The 14,025-nt window shown below is 40.7% G+C and overlaps 1 protein-coding gene across 4 annotated transcripts in view; it reads left to right on the forward strand.

Moving 5' to 3' along the window:
- Nucleotides 1-14,025, forward strand: part of MTHFD1L (methylenetetrahydrofolate dehydrogenase (NADP+ dependent) 1 like) — a 242,891-nt gene that overhangs the window by 111,177 nt on the left and 117,689 nt on the right. For all 4 annotated transcript variants that reach the window (XM_054490722.2, XM_054490723.2, XM_063667111.1 and 1 more), the window contains exon 20: nucleotides 1,357-1,468. In XM_054490722.2, the coding sequence (XP_054346697.2) occupies nucleotides 1,357-1,468 (112 nt within the window). The remainder of the gene's footprint in view (nucleotides 1-1,356; nucleotides 1,469-14,025) is intronic.

Here is a 14,025-nt window from a genome sequence, read left to right on the forward strand (position 1 = left end):
TATGAAATGTTTGAAAGGGCCATTATGGAGAATATTCATAGCAAGATAGTTCCTGCCTTATTTTCCTGAGTGTTCTGCATGTAAAATAAAACCCAGAACTCAAGATAAATGTGTGTATGCCTTTGAGTTAGTCACAGAATTTTCTAAGCAACATGTTTAATTTGATGTACTGTATCTTATAGCTATATCCATGTTTGAGTGTGCAAGTGTGTGTGTACCTGTGTTTGGAAGTCTAACAATGACATTCCAATATTTTTTTCTGACCAACTCCATACTGGGAGTTTTAAAACCAGAGCCCTAATCTTGACTTAATTATTAATTTCCTCCATGGCCTTGAAGAATTCCCTTAGCCTCTCTGGGCCTTAACTTTCTGGATAAAGAAGTTGGCTTCTTCGTGCTCTCAATATTATCTGATTCTGTGATTTCTAGCTAAAGCTACATTTATACAAAAATATAAAGTGCTTTTGCAAAGTAAAAAGTAGAATAGTGGTTATCAGAGGCGGTGGGGGATGAAGAAGTTGACCAAATAATACAAAATTCCAGTTACACACCACCTACGTATTCATAAACATGTGTCCCTGGGTTTTATTTATTTATTTTTATTTATTATTTTTTTCATTTTTGAGTCAGAGTCGGTCTGTCACCCAGACTGGAGTGCAGTGGTGCGATCTCAGCTCACTGCAGCCTCCGCGTCCCAGGTTCAAGCTATTCTTGTGCTTCAGCCCCCCGAGTAGCTGAGCTGGGTTTACAGGAGCACACCACCACACCCTGCTAAATTTTGTATTTTTAGTAGAGATGGGTTTCACTGTTGGCCAGGCTAGTCTTGAACTCCTGACCTCAGGTGATCCGCCCATCTTGGCCTCCCAAAGTACTGGGATTACAGGCGTGAGTCACTGTGCCCAGCCAATTGTATTGATTTTTATGGTTACCTTTTCTTGAATGGAATCATTTCTTAATTAAAAAAATAAATAAATATACTTTTTATACTATCAGGGTTTAATTTCATTCTTTTAAAAAATATAGTGCATGGCAACATAAAATAAGGTAAATAATTTATTTCATGGTCATTGAGGCAACTAACAAAATGGTTTAACAATATTTTGGAAGGAAATGACTGTATTCTCACAGTTTTGTCTCCCAGGTTCAGCATTAAATGTAGAATAACATTTTTCTAGAATCCGGAGGGAATTTGGTCCTTTGATTGAGTCAGAGTATTTTGACTGTCTTTGAAATATTTTATGCATTAAATATGCAGTATTCATAAAAGCTTTCCTACCCCGTTTGCCCCAAATTGATCTTGGTTTCCATGCTTCTGTTTGTCTTTTGGGATTTTGATTTGCTCTTTCACTTCTCTAGGGGACACCTGTGTTCGTGCATGCAGGCCCTTTTGCTAACATTGCTCACGGCAACTCTTCAGTGTTGGCTGATAAAATTGCCCTGAAACTGGTTGGTGAAGAAGGATTTGTAGGTAAGTTACTTCTTTTAAATTTAGTTGTTGTAGACTATTGAAGAAATCTAAGAACTGATGACTGGAATGGAGTGATATCCATCCTGACATGAAATATATTCTTTCAGGCGCCCTCTTTCATAGATGGTCTCAGTAATTGAAAAGCCCTAAGGTCTGGTCTATACTTGTGAAATTATGCTTGTGCTTGAATCGTAGAGTCTGGTATCAGGTACATATGGGTTTGAGTATAAACTCTGACTCTTGCAAACTGAGTGACATTGGACACATTTTAATTACTACTGAGCTTCGGTTTTCTTGTGTGTAAAATAGTGATAACAATACTGTATCAAACCTTTTAGGGTTGTTATGAAAACTGAATGAGATAGTTTAGTTGTTCCGCAAATGTTTTTTGAGAACCTACCACTTAGAAGGCATGTTAGCTAGGGATCCAGCGGTAAGCAAAACAGATAGGCGCAGTGGCACATGTCTCGCTACTCAGGAAGCTGAGGCAAGAGGATTGCTCAAGCCCAGGAGTTTGTGTCCAGCCTGGGCAGCATAGCAAGACCCCGCCTCTGTGAAAAAATAAAAATTAAAACAACCAGCCTTAGCCCCTGCCCCTGTGGAGCGTACTGTCTAATGGTAATTGAATAAGAGAAAGTGCTCGTTGACTGTCAGCCATTACTACCCTTACTATGTAGTACTGATAACTTGAAGTCGTGGGTTTATTTCCATGTACAGTTTCTCCTCGTTTTTTGTGAGCTTATATAGGAGAGATTCCCAACCAGTCGAATTAGAAATGTTAATTGGTAGGACTGCACACCTTTTGCTGCTGTCAAGTTCTTTGTAGAACCTGTTCCTCTTTGGCTTTTCTTGCATATTCCAGCTAGAAAGAAGGGGCAACTCTCATAGAGTTTACTAAGTCAGTGCCAGCCCCAGTCTCACCCACAATACTAAGGCAGCAAGGAAACAAAAGACAAAACCAAAACACAGGCATTCATGGAGGAGTCCCTTAATCTGACATATGAGGGACTGCATTGGCAGATTTCCCATGCTAACAGGTAATTCCCATTAACCACACATATACCTATAATCGGAGATAGCAATCTCTTCTTTCACTCTTATCATAAGCTTTGGATCAAACTCAAAAGAGTTATTTTATTAGAAGAGAGTGTGCTGGACAAAAGAACTTGGCACTGCATTTTATGCTCAGACATCACAAAGTTCATTCACTGTTATTAAGACTCTTTGAAGAATTCCTTGTGGACTGGCAGTCAGGATCAGATGAGGCTTGATGGAGTTCCATTCCTACATGATCTGTTTTCTGCAGCTCTCATGTACTTTGCTCCTTTGGTAGCAAATCCACTGCAAGAGTGGCTAGACATGCTGTCTAAGTGGATTTGCTCAATTGATCGCTGCCTAATTGTAGAGCTAATGGACAAGGAGGCTGGGTCAGGGCGGGCACTGGAAAGTTGGGTGCTTAAGTGAAGTGGTGGTTCTGATGCATCAGCTCTGCAAATAAAGTAGCTTCTAGAAGGAAGCACTCTATTTTATGCTGACAGAGATCTCTGCCCGTCCCAGTTCTTTCTTTGTCAAATACATATTTATAAAATACATGTTATCATGGCAGAATACTTTTAAAGATATAAACTGATGATGTATGCAAAACAAACGAGCTCTCTATGTGACTTTGAACAAGCCATTAGCCTCTCTTGGTGTGTCCCTTGTAGACATTCTCATCTGAAAAATGAGAAGTTGGACCAGATGAGGAGTTGGATGTGGATGTGTAGCCGCGGACTCAAGAGTTAGACACTGTGGAATTGGAGCCCTGACTGGTAGTCTGTTTTCATTTCTCTAGGGCTCAATTTTTTATTTAATAAAAAGAATACTTCTGTATTTTAATGAATAGGATCAAGTGAGAAAGTGCTTTGTAAAACATGAACTATGTGCAGGTCAGCAATTATGCTAATTCTTTCTATGATCTCATCTAGTCTAAGATGCTGTAAGTGGGGGAGTTCTTCATGAGGATGAAATCTGTCCATTGCCAGATGGTTGAAAGGGCAAGCCCTAGAGTCAGAGGTTTTACCTCAACTGCTTTCAAGTCACAGAAAACCTTGGGCACATGAGCCCTTCTCTTCCTTGGTTTACCTACCTGTAAAATAGGGCTTTGGATAGGGCTTCCCTCTGGAAAGGACTTGATAGGTTTGAAATGAGGCATCAATGAGATCATGGGGTTGAGTCCTGGCACCTGACACATGGTAAGACTCAATCCTTCTTGGCCACTCCTGGCTGTCATTGTTACCCCCACTATTGATACACTACTGATGAAGGTTACATTTTCTTTTTTCTTTAGATCTTTTTATTTTTTGGATGATTTTATTTATAGTTGTTATAAAATACACATAACATGAAAGTTACCAGCTTCACCATTTTTGAGTGTACATTCAGTAGTGAAGTACACCCACATTGTTGTGCAACCAAGCTGCAGAACCGAAGTCCCATGCCCATTAAATATTCGTCATTCCCCTGCCCCCAGCCCCTGGCAGCACCCTTCTACTTTCTGTCTCAATGAAGTTGACTCCTGGATACCCCATGTGAGTGGAATCATGCAGTATTTGTCCTTCTGTGCCTGACTTATTTCACTTAGCATAATGTCCTCAAGGTTCATCCATGTTGCAGCAGGCGTCAGAATTGTCTTCCTTTTTAAGGCGGAATAATATTCCATCGTATGGACAGACCATACTTTGTTTATCCACTCATCCTTCATTGGACATTTGACTTGTTTTCACCTTTGGCTCTTGTGAATAATGCTGCTGTGAACATAGATGTACAAATATATTTTAATGTCTAAAAATCGTGCTCTATGATGTCTAAATATGTGATGGCAATGACTTATATTCATAAATACGTACCATGGAACTCTAGCCCTGTAATGTTGAACTCTCCCGAAGGTGGTGTGTCCATGCTGTGGCTCTGTTGGAATGCTGGTGGCAAAGCCAGTGTATTGGACAGTGGGAATGGGGCATGGTAAGGAGACAGTGTTCTTTCCCCATTGCTTGGTTAAGCCTGTGCTGTGGGGCTGGTTCATTCCTTGCCCTTGGATGAAGTTTATAATAGTTCCCTCTCATTCTCAGTTAATATCTAGTCCCTCTAACATATATATTTTTTAATTCCTCTGGTCACTTTCAATCATAAGAATAGCCCCTAAAATTAAAAATGCATATCCAGTTGTATATCAAAACCAAAAACTCCAAATGTCACTCAGACTTGAGCTCCTCTCCTACCCCATCTGGGCCTCCTCTGGCTGACAGTGGGAAGGGGAAGGTGGCTGCTTGCTTCTCTGCCACCCTCGTCTTGCACTTAGGCTCGCCCTGGCCCCTCCTAGGTTGAAGCTTTGGCATGAAACGGTGCCCGCGTAGCCTCTACCAGCAGAGGTCCTCACACTTTTGGCAGAAGCCCTCTGAGCAGTACCTCATTTAGACTTTCCTACCTCTGATTCCACACCTGGTCTCGGGTACCACAGACCTCTGACCTCTGGCTGGGGACATACCCTGAGCCTTGCCAGCTGGTCTTCTGGTCCTCATTTGTGGCTTAAGGGGGAAGCGGGGACGCCAAGGCGGGTGGATCACCTGAGGTCAGGAGTTCAAGACCAGCCTCGCCAACGTGGTGAAACCCTGTCTCTATAAAAATACACAAAAATTTAGCCGGGCTTGGTGGTGCATGATGTAATCCCAGCTACTCAGGAGGCTGAGGCAGGAGAATCGCTTGAACTCCAGGAGGCAGAGGTTACAGTGAGCTGAGATCACACCATTGCACTCCAGCCTGGGCAACAGAGACAGACTGTCTCAAAAAATAAAAATAAGGGGGAAGCAGCTTCGCATGCTCTTCACTGGGAGCTGGGGGAGGAGCTGGATGTGGCACACTGATAACTTTCTTTGAAGAAATTCTTTCCCAGGTTCTAACCCGTCAACCCTTTTGAAGCCTCAATGGGCTAAGGCGTACAAAATCTATTTCAAACTGCTTTGCAAACCCTGCCAGGTCAGCCAGCACCATCCTTTGGCATGTGAGCAAACTGACACCAATTTGAGGCTCGAAACAAAAGTGAGACAAAAAGACCTTCATTTCAACATCCTTCTACAGAAGTTAAATGGAGTAGGCACATCTGAGGTGTATCTGAAGTCTGAGCAGGAATTCATGTTCTTCAAAAAGTTGTCGTTTATAGTAGACTATCTTTACGACCTCATAATAGGGAAGGATCTCTTAAAATATGAAAAGCTCAAACCATAGAGAAAAATATCGATAATTTGGGCCGCATTAAGAAGTAAACTGTATGTGATAAAAGATACAAGGATAAAAACCAAGTGACAGATTGGAAAGAAACATTTGCAAAGATAGTAGACAATGATTAGCATTGAGAATATGTAAAACAGTAAAGACTGAAGACTGATAAGAGAAAGACAAATAATCCAATACAAAAATAGTCAGAGAATTTGAAAAGGTGATTCACAGCAAATGAGCAATTTGGTGGAATTTCTAGGTAGAACCGAAAATGAACAAATGATTTAGCAATTTCACTTCTATGTATACTCTGGAAAAGAAGTAGTCGAAAATATATTTAAGTCCTTTGAAATAATTGACTTCAGTATCCCTTTAATGAGCATTTATTAAGCTTCTGCTATATGTCAAGTACTATCTGCTAGGAATTGAGAATCAAAGATGAATAAGACAGGTTTCTTGCCCTCCAGTAATTGATGATGTGCTGTGAGAGACAAGAACTTCAATGGTAAGTACAATGCACTTGATTAAGTACTATATTAGTTAAGGTTCTTAACTAAGAGTTTTAAGGGATGATGGGCATCTCTTAGATAGAACTGTCTCCATATTACTGGTTTTGCTGATTTAGTCTAATTTCTGTTCTAACAAAAAGCACACACAAGGAAGGAATTATTTTGTCTATTCTGAATAATTAGTCTAAGATAATGGAATCAATAGTCCATTTAGACTTAAAACAGAGTGACATTTATTTTAAAAAAGCATGAATATGCAAAACACTTTATGAGAATTTTTCGAAAACTGCTGTGATCACTGTTGTGGCTGTTTCTTCCGTTAGTCAGCAGTTCTCATGGGAGTCCACCTAACTTCCATTTACATGCTGTAAAGGCAAACAGATATTTGGCATCGAATTCTAATCATGTATTACATTTAAAAATTAAAGCAAAAGGAAAGAAAGAAAGGAAAAAGCAGTATTGAGTTCCTGGATTTTAAAAACATTATTATCTCATCTTTAAACTGTTTGTAGGAATTTCAGACTTACCCATTAACTTTGGATTTTGTAATTTGTTTTGTGCTCTCTCAGTTGGTTTTGATTCCAGTTTTCAGGTAAAGATCTTGTCTTTCCAGGGGAGTGCAGAATGCAATTGTGTATCCTTAGAGGCAGTTGTCATTAACTGAGGGTCACCAGCCAGTGGTGGACTCCTGGATAGACTTACATCTACAACTCCCTCCCATAATTAAACATAGATTTGTGCATATGGATTTATATATATATATATACCTTTTTTTTTTTTTTTTTTTTTTGAGATGGAGTCCCACTCTGTCTTCCAGGCTGGAGTGCAGTGGCGTGATCTCAGCTTATGGCGACCTCCACCTCCCAGGTTCAAGCGATTCTCCTACCTCAGCCTCCTGAGTAGCTTGGATTACAGGCACATGCCACCACACTTGGCTAATTTTTGTATTTTTAGTAGAGACCTGGTTTCACCATGTTAGCCAGGCTGGTCTCGAACTCCTGACCTCAGGTGTTCCACCCACCTCAGCCTCCCAAAGTGCTAGGATTACAGGCGTGAGCTGCTGCGCCTGGCCACCTTTTTTTTTTAACCTGGAGAAAATTACACAATTCTTGGATTCTCACAGGGGACCGTGACATAGGAGAGAGAAAGAACTGTGGGTGCATATCTCAAAGCCTAGCTCTACTTTCGACGGTAGCTTTTGATGTCCCGTACACATTTGGCATTTATTATCCTTATCCAGAGGTGCTTGTCAAGAAGCTACCTAATTGATTGCAACTCTGCTGCTTGCTCTCTGTAGAGAATCACACAGACCCGGCTGTGTTCCCCAGGTGCTTCCTGGGTTCATAAGCATAAACACTCATGCAGCAGAGGAGAAATATGAGACAAGTGCCCAATTAAAACACAGGGTGATCTTTGCCTCAGACATTTTAGGATTAGGATTTAGAAATCAGAATGAATAGACATAGCAGTTCCAAGACAAATTGAATGGGATTGGGAAACAAAGCCTTGTTAATATTTTCATTAAAAACGCCCCCGTTTCTGAGCCATTCCTGAGCATTAGACCGGTGCTGAGAGTATGATATACCTTCTCACTCAATCCTTAAAACCGTCTGTGGGATCAGTGTTACTATCCTCATCTTACAGATGACATAACAGAAGCTTAGCAGGATGATGATACACGTCCACGATCAATCAGCGAGTAAGTGACAGAGGATGTGACCTGAGGGCTCCTTCTCGCCAAAGCTTGTGGGTGATCAGGCGGCTATTGTGCTCTCAGTGTTTTTCTCAATGCTCTTTACCTGGTTGCCACCCTCTCCCATTAAAAAATAATTTCAGCCAAGCGCAGTGGCTCACTCCTGTAATCCCAGCACTTTGGGAGGCCGAGGTGGGTGGATCACGTGAGGTCAGGAGTTCGAGACTAGCCTGACCAACATGGTGAAACCCTGCCTCTGCTAAAAATACAAAATTAGCCGAGCGTGGTTGTGGGCCCCGTAATCCCAGCTACTTGGGAGGGTGAGGCAGGAGAATCGCTTGAACCCGGGAGGCGGAGGCTGCAGTGAGCTGAGATTGCACCATTGCACTCCAGCCTGGGCAACAAGAGCAAAACTCTGTCTCAAAAAAATAAGAAGAAGAATTTCAGGTGAGCTGTCTACAGCAGATGGTCACAGTTACAGGAAGCACCAATATAACTATATCGTACCAATATATCGTAATGTGCGCCAACAGTGGTGGTCCTTTTTGGTCCTTTTTTTCTTTTCTGTGTCCTACTTTAACATTTCTTCCTCCCAAGTAGGTTACTGATTAAAGATGACCTTATCGAGTCCCACTGTTTCCTTGCTCTACCTCTCAACCTGTATTTTTGGGGAACAATTTTTTTATTTTTTTATTTTACTTTTTTGAGACGGAGCCTCACTCTGTCTCCTAGGCTTGAGTTCAGTGGCACGATCTTGGCTCACTGCAACCTCCGCCTCCCGGGTTCAAGCGATTCTGCTGCCTTAGCCCCCCAAGTAGCTGGGATTACAGGCACGCACCACCATGCCCGGCTAGTTTTGTATTTTTAGTGGAGATGGAGTTGCTCCATGTTAGCCAGGCTGGTCTCAAATTCCTGACCTCAGGTGATCCACTCACCTCTGCCTCCCAAAGTGTCGGGATTATAGCTGTGCACCACCGCACCCAGCCTAGGGGACAGTTTTATAATCAATCTTCTTGGCCTTCAGAGGACTCTGCTGGTGGCTATACCCAGCTACTGGCTTGTTCTCTCTTTCCACTTTTATTGCCCTGAAATTCTAAATATTCCATCATTTTGGTAGAAGAAAACCAGACCAAACTAAACATTCTCATGATTTCATCCACCTTTAAAAAAAAAAAAAAAAAAAAAAAAATTCTGACGTCAAGTGATCCTGCAGCTCTAAGCTTTAATTCTCCAAGACCTCACCCTGTTTACATTATTTAAAAACACTGATCTCAGCCTGGGCTCCACTTTTGTTATTATGATACTTCCAGGTTTTTTGTCTTTAGTAAATTTATTCATAATTAAATCAAGGTTGAGAAGTGCTGGCTTATTAGAGACTCTGGCTGAAGGTCATGTGCTAACTCAGGAAACTGCTAATCACGGGTCGTGTTTTTCAGCCCCTGTCTTCAGGAAGGCTTGACTCTAAGGGAGGGTTGTTTTGTGTCATCTCCAGAGCTCTCATTTCTCCTATGTGGCTTGGTGCCGCAGCTCATTCCTCCCCTCGCTGTCTGTTTGGCCTTTGTCCTACCTCACCTTTCTCTTTCCATGCTTTTGTGTAAAGTAGCCCTCTTTCAAGCTGCTCCTCTGTCCTTTGAAAACAAGTGAAAAACAGGAAAGTATGCAAAGTAATGTCACAAACACCCATGTTCCCGCCACTCTGTTTCATCAAAATCATAACATGTCGCTGTGTATCCTTTAGTTTTTTTGTTTTTTTTAGAGAGATACATTTAGCTGGGCATGGTGGCGCATGCTTATAGTCCTAGCTACTTTGGAGGCTGAGGCAGGAGGATCAATTATGCCCAGCAGTTTAATTCTCCTGGGCAACAGAGTGAGACCCTGTCTCTAAAAAAAAAAAGAAAAAAGAAAGAGAGAAAGAAAAGAAAAGAGAGAAGAAATCAGATATTAGAGACACAGTTGAAGTTCCCGTGGACCCTCCTGATCCCGTTCTTTTTTCTGCTTCTCTCCTGATTTGAGTGGTTATCATTTCCGGGTGTTTGTTTCTACTTTGACCACATACATATATGTACGCTAAAGATGTAGCAGAGGTTCTCAGACTTTCTCTGCTCATGACCATTAATGGCCCAGCAATTTTTTTCATGGTACCCCCCGGGCAAGAGAAATACCTAACATATCCATTTATTAAATAGGTCCAAACAACTTAATGAGTATTTATGTCCTTACAACTAAGTAGCCACCTGAAAAAAATAATACATATGAATTCAAAGGAAAAAATAACATCGTTTCATTTTTAAATTACCACCATAAGTTATGAATGAGATGTGTGTCCTTGTCAGGCACCAGACAACTTCTGACTCTTTGTAACCAGTTGACACCCACACCTCATTTCCTGTTCCACGTTGATTTTCACACGATTTTTGCATTTTGCTGCAGTACCTGCCAAAAACTTTGCTTTGCAAATATATGATATCATTGAAAGGGATGTAGAGCACTATTGTTGAAGCAGTGAAAAACCTCATATGAGTAGTATTTGCAGTGTCCAACGGATGTCCTGTATTGCTGCGTTTCCCTCAAAAATTTAAAATATCCCACGGTGCCTCTGAGTTTGCTGCAATGCCTCACGGCACCTCATTGCACATTAGAACCACAGATGTGCGGCTTTTCTTGGTATTTTTTATGTGTTTTCAAATTTTATATGTTAATAGATGTTAACTGACTGCATTGTTCTCTAACGAGGTCAGTGCACTTTTTCTGTAAATGGCAAGATCATAAATAGTTTGGGTCACAGAGTCTCTGTCCCAAGTACTCAATTTAGAAAGCGGCCATAGGTAAAGCATGAATTCATAAACTAGTCCATGTTTAGGAATGAGTCTGGCTGTGTTCCAGTAGATGTTATTAATGGTTCCTAACATTTGAATTTCATATAATTTTCACATGTAATAATACTCTTCTGATATTGTTGGCAACATTTTAAAAGGTGGCCAGGCACAGTGGCTCATGCCTGTAATTCCACTGCTTTTGGAGGCCAAGGTGGGAGGATCGCTTGAGCCCAGGGGTTCAAGACCAGACTGAGCAACATAGCAAGAGCCCATCTCTATAAAAAATATTTTTTTTAATTAGCCAGGTTTAGTGGCACATGCCTGTAGTTCCAGCTACTCGGGAGGCTGAGGTGGGAGGATCACTTGAGTCCAAAAGTTTAAGGCTGCAGCAAGCTATGCTCACACCTAGCTACTTGGTAAGCTACTGTGGACAACATAGTGAAACCGTGTCTCGAAAGAAAGAGAGAGAGAGAGAGGGAGAGAGAGAAAGAGAGAATACTTTTTAAAAAAGAAAGAAAGAAAGAGAGAGAAAGAACGAACACTTTTTAAAAGGAGTAAAAACTTAATAATTTAACATGTAAAAAGAAAAAATGTAGACCATATACAAAACCTGGAGGCACCTGGATTTGTCCTGCTAGCCATACTAGCCAACCCCTGCTCTATAACTTGATATTTTTGTGCAACATAACAGTTTTGCATTTGTCTATGTCGCTGTGATCCAAAAAGCCTCATTATGCCTGCAGTGTAGTCTTCTGTGCATGATGTAGCACGTGCATTTGTGCATTATTTGTCAAGTGGCTTTCAGATTGCTTCCAGTGTTCTGCTGTTACAAATAATGCTACGGGGGACATTCTTGTCCGTGTCTCTGAGATTTAGTCTAAAAGGTCTTCTAGGGACTATATACAGGAGTGAGATTTGGGGGGTAAAAAGTACGCTTAGCAACAACTTAATAGATAAAGCCAAATTGTTCTGCAACGTTATACCAATTTATATCACTACCAATTGTGTGTGTGAGATTTCTGACCTCTCCACATTTGTCCTGACACTTCTTTTTTTTGTTTTCTTGAGACAGAGTCTCTCTCTGTTGCCCAGACTGGAGTGCAGTGGCATGATCTCAGCTCACTGCAACCTCCACCTCCCAGGTTCAAGCAATTCTCCTGCCTCAGCCTCCCAAGTAGCTGGGATTACAGGTGCACACCATCACACCTGGCTAAGTTTTGTATTTTTAGTAGAGATGGGATTTCGCCAAGTTGGCCAGGTTGGTTTCGAACTCCTGACCTCAGGTGATCCACCCACCTCGGCCTCCCAAAGTGCTGGGATTACAGGCATGAGTCACTATGACCAGCTCAACACTTCTATTGTTAGATTTTTTTTAGCTCTTGCTAATCTGATGGTAGTTCTTTATAGTTGTGAGATTTAGCATCTTTATGGCTGTTTTTGTGCATTTGTGAATTGTCTATTTTGTATTGTGCTATTTACCTTTTTCTTACTAATTAATGGAAATCCTTTATAGATTCCGAATACGAATACTTTGCCATTATCAGTTACAAATATCTTCTCCCCTGTATGGCTTATCTTTTAAATATGCTTGTTGTACCTTTTCTTGTCCACCCTTTTTCTTTATGATTTCTGCTTTTGGAGGTTATAAAGATAATCATTTGCATTGCCTTATAAATGTTGTCTCTTGTATTGAGGCCTTTAATCATCTTAGAATTTGTTTGTGTAATGATGTCTTTTTTCCTTAACTCTTACAGTTTGTGAGACTTTTCTGCCCTGTTGATACGTGCATCAATGGTTGTCAGCCCAGCCCTATGAAAGGGCCAGCTGGCCTCCATAGATCTAAGGCAGCCGAGAGTGCTGTTCCCTTTGTCCCGGGCTCTGCAGCATCCAAGGCAAGTGCAGATGGGACCAGCTGTTCTTCCGAAAGCATTATCTCTTCTTTACCTGCTCCTTCTGACCTTCACCTGACATGGGTGTTCAGTCCTCAGGAAAGAGAAAGTCTATCTTGTCTTCCTACTTCCTAAGTCAATCCTAGGAGCTGTTACGTTCAATTCCAAGCAGTTGTCATAAAAGAAGTTTCCTTGGAACTTTGAAAACAAAAGAAAGGGTTTAATTTTTTTCTTTTCGTTTTGTTTTGTTTTTAATTTTTCGAGACAGAGTCTCATTCTGTCACCCAGGCTAACAGCTCACTGCAACCTCTACCTCCTGGGCTCAAGCGATCCTCCCACCTCTGCCTCCTGAGTAGCTGAGACTGCAGGCACACTCCACTACACCCAGCCAATTGTTCAATTTTTTCCTGGAGACGAGGTCTCACTACATTGCCCAGGCTGGTCTTGCACTCCTGGGCTCAAGTGATCGCCTGCCTCAGCCTCCCAAAATACTGGGATCACAGGCATGAACCACTGCACCCATCCAAAAGGATTTAATTTTATGGTCAAATTCTACATTGTCTATTGACTTTAATATTTTTATAAAATTCTTTGAATAAAATGTCTTTACCTGGAATACCTTCAATGTACTCACTGGATTAGAGGCAGGTAGGTCCTGTTTGTATGGCTAGTATGTTCATTAAATATGAAAGTAATGGAAAGATGTTTATGACATAAGGAGAGAGGAACCTTCGCCTGTCAGGATAATAGAAATTGAAAGATTTTTATGACCTGGCTCAGCAGAAAAAGGAGTACATGATGTTAGCAATTTTTTAGAATTGATTTTTCAGAAGAAAAATGTAAAACAAATGAGAATTAAGTAGCTAGAAAGCCTTTTTCCCCCCTTTATTCAGATAAAGTAACTGAAGACTTTTAATGAGAAGCCTGGTTTCTGTCTTTCTACACGATGCATTGGGAATAGTAAGCTGTTAGAAGTCAGTGCTTAGAAGTACCTACCATCCTTAACATAGGAAACAAAAACAAGGAAAACAAAAAAACAAGGAAAACAAAAAAAAAAAGGAAGATAAATAAAGTAAAAGTAAAAAAGTACCTACCATCCCAAATTTTGTATATGATGATGTTCACCTTTTTGAACTTACACATATTCTTCTGTATAAGTAAAATATTTCATAAAATTAAAAATATTTTATAAAATTAGGAACAGAATTTCTTAAAGATCAACATGGTACTAATACATTTTACAATCTGTCTTTCAAAGTTTCAATGGACTTAAGTTAGAGTAATTTTTTTAATTTCATTTTGATGCCAATATAATTCATGTGTCATTTTTCGCTATAATACAATGAAAATCCAGATAATGGAGATGGATTTTCTTCTGAGTAGCCATGCATATTAG

The sequence above is a fragment of the Pongo pygmaeus genome, chromosome 5, assembly GCF_028885625.2.
Source record: "Pongo pygmaeus isolate AG05252 chromosome 5, NHGRI_mPonPyg2-v2.0_pri, whole genome shotgun sequence".
Classification (NCBI taxonomy): Eukaryota; Metazoa; Chordata; class Mammalia; order Primates; family Hominidae; genus Pongo; species Pongo pygmaeus.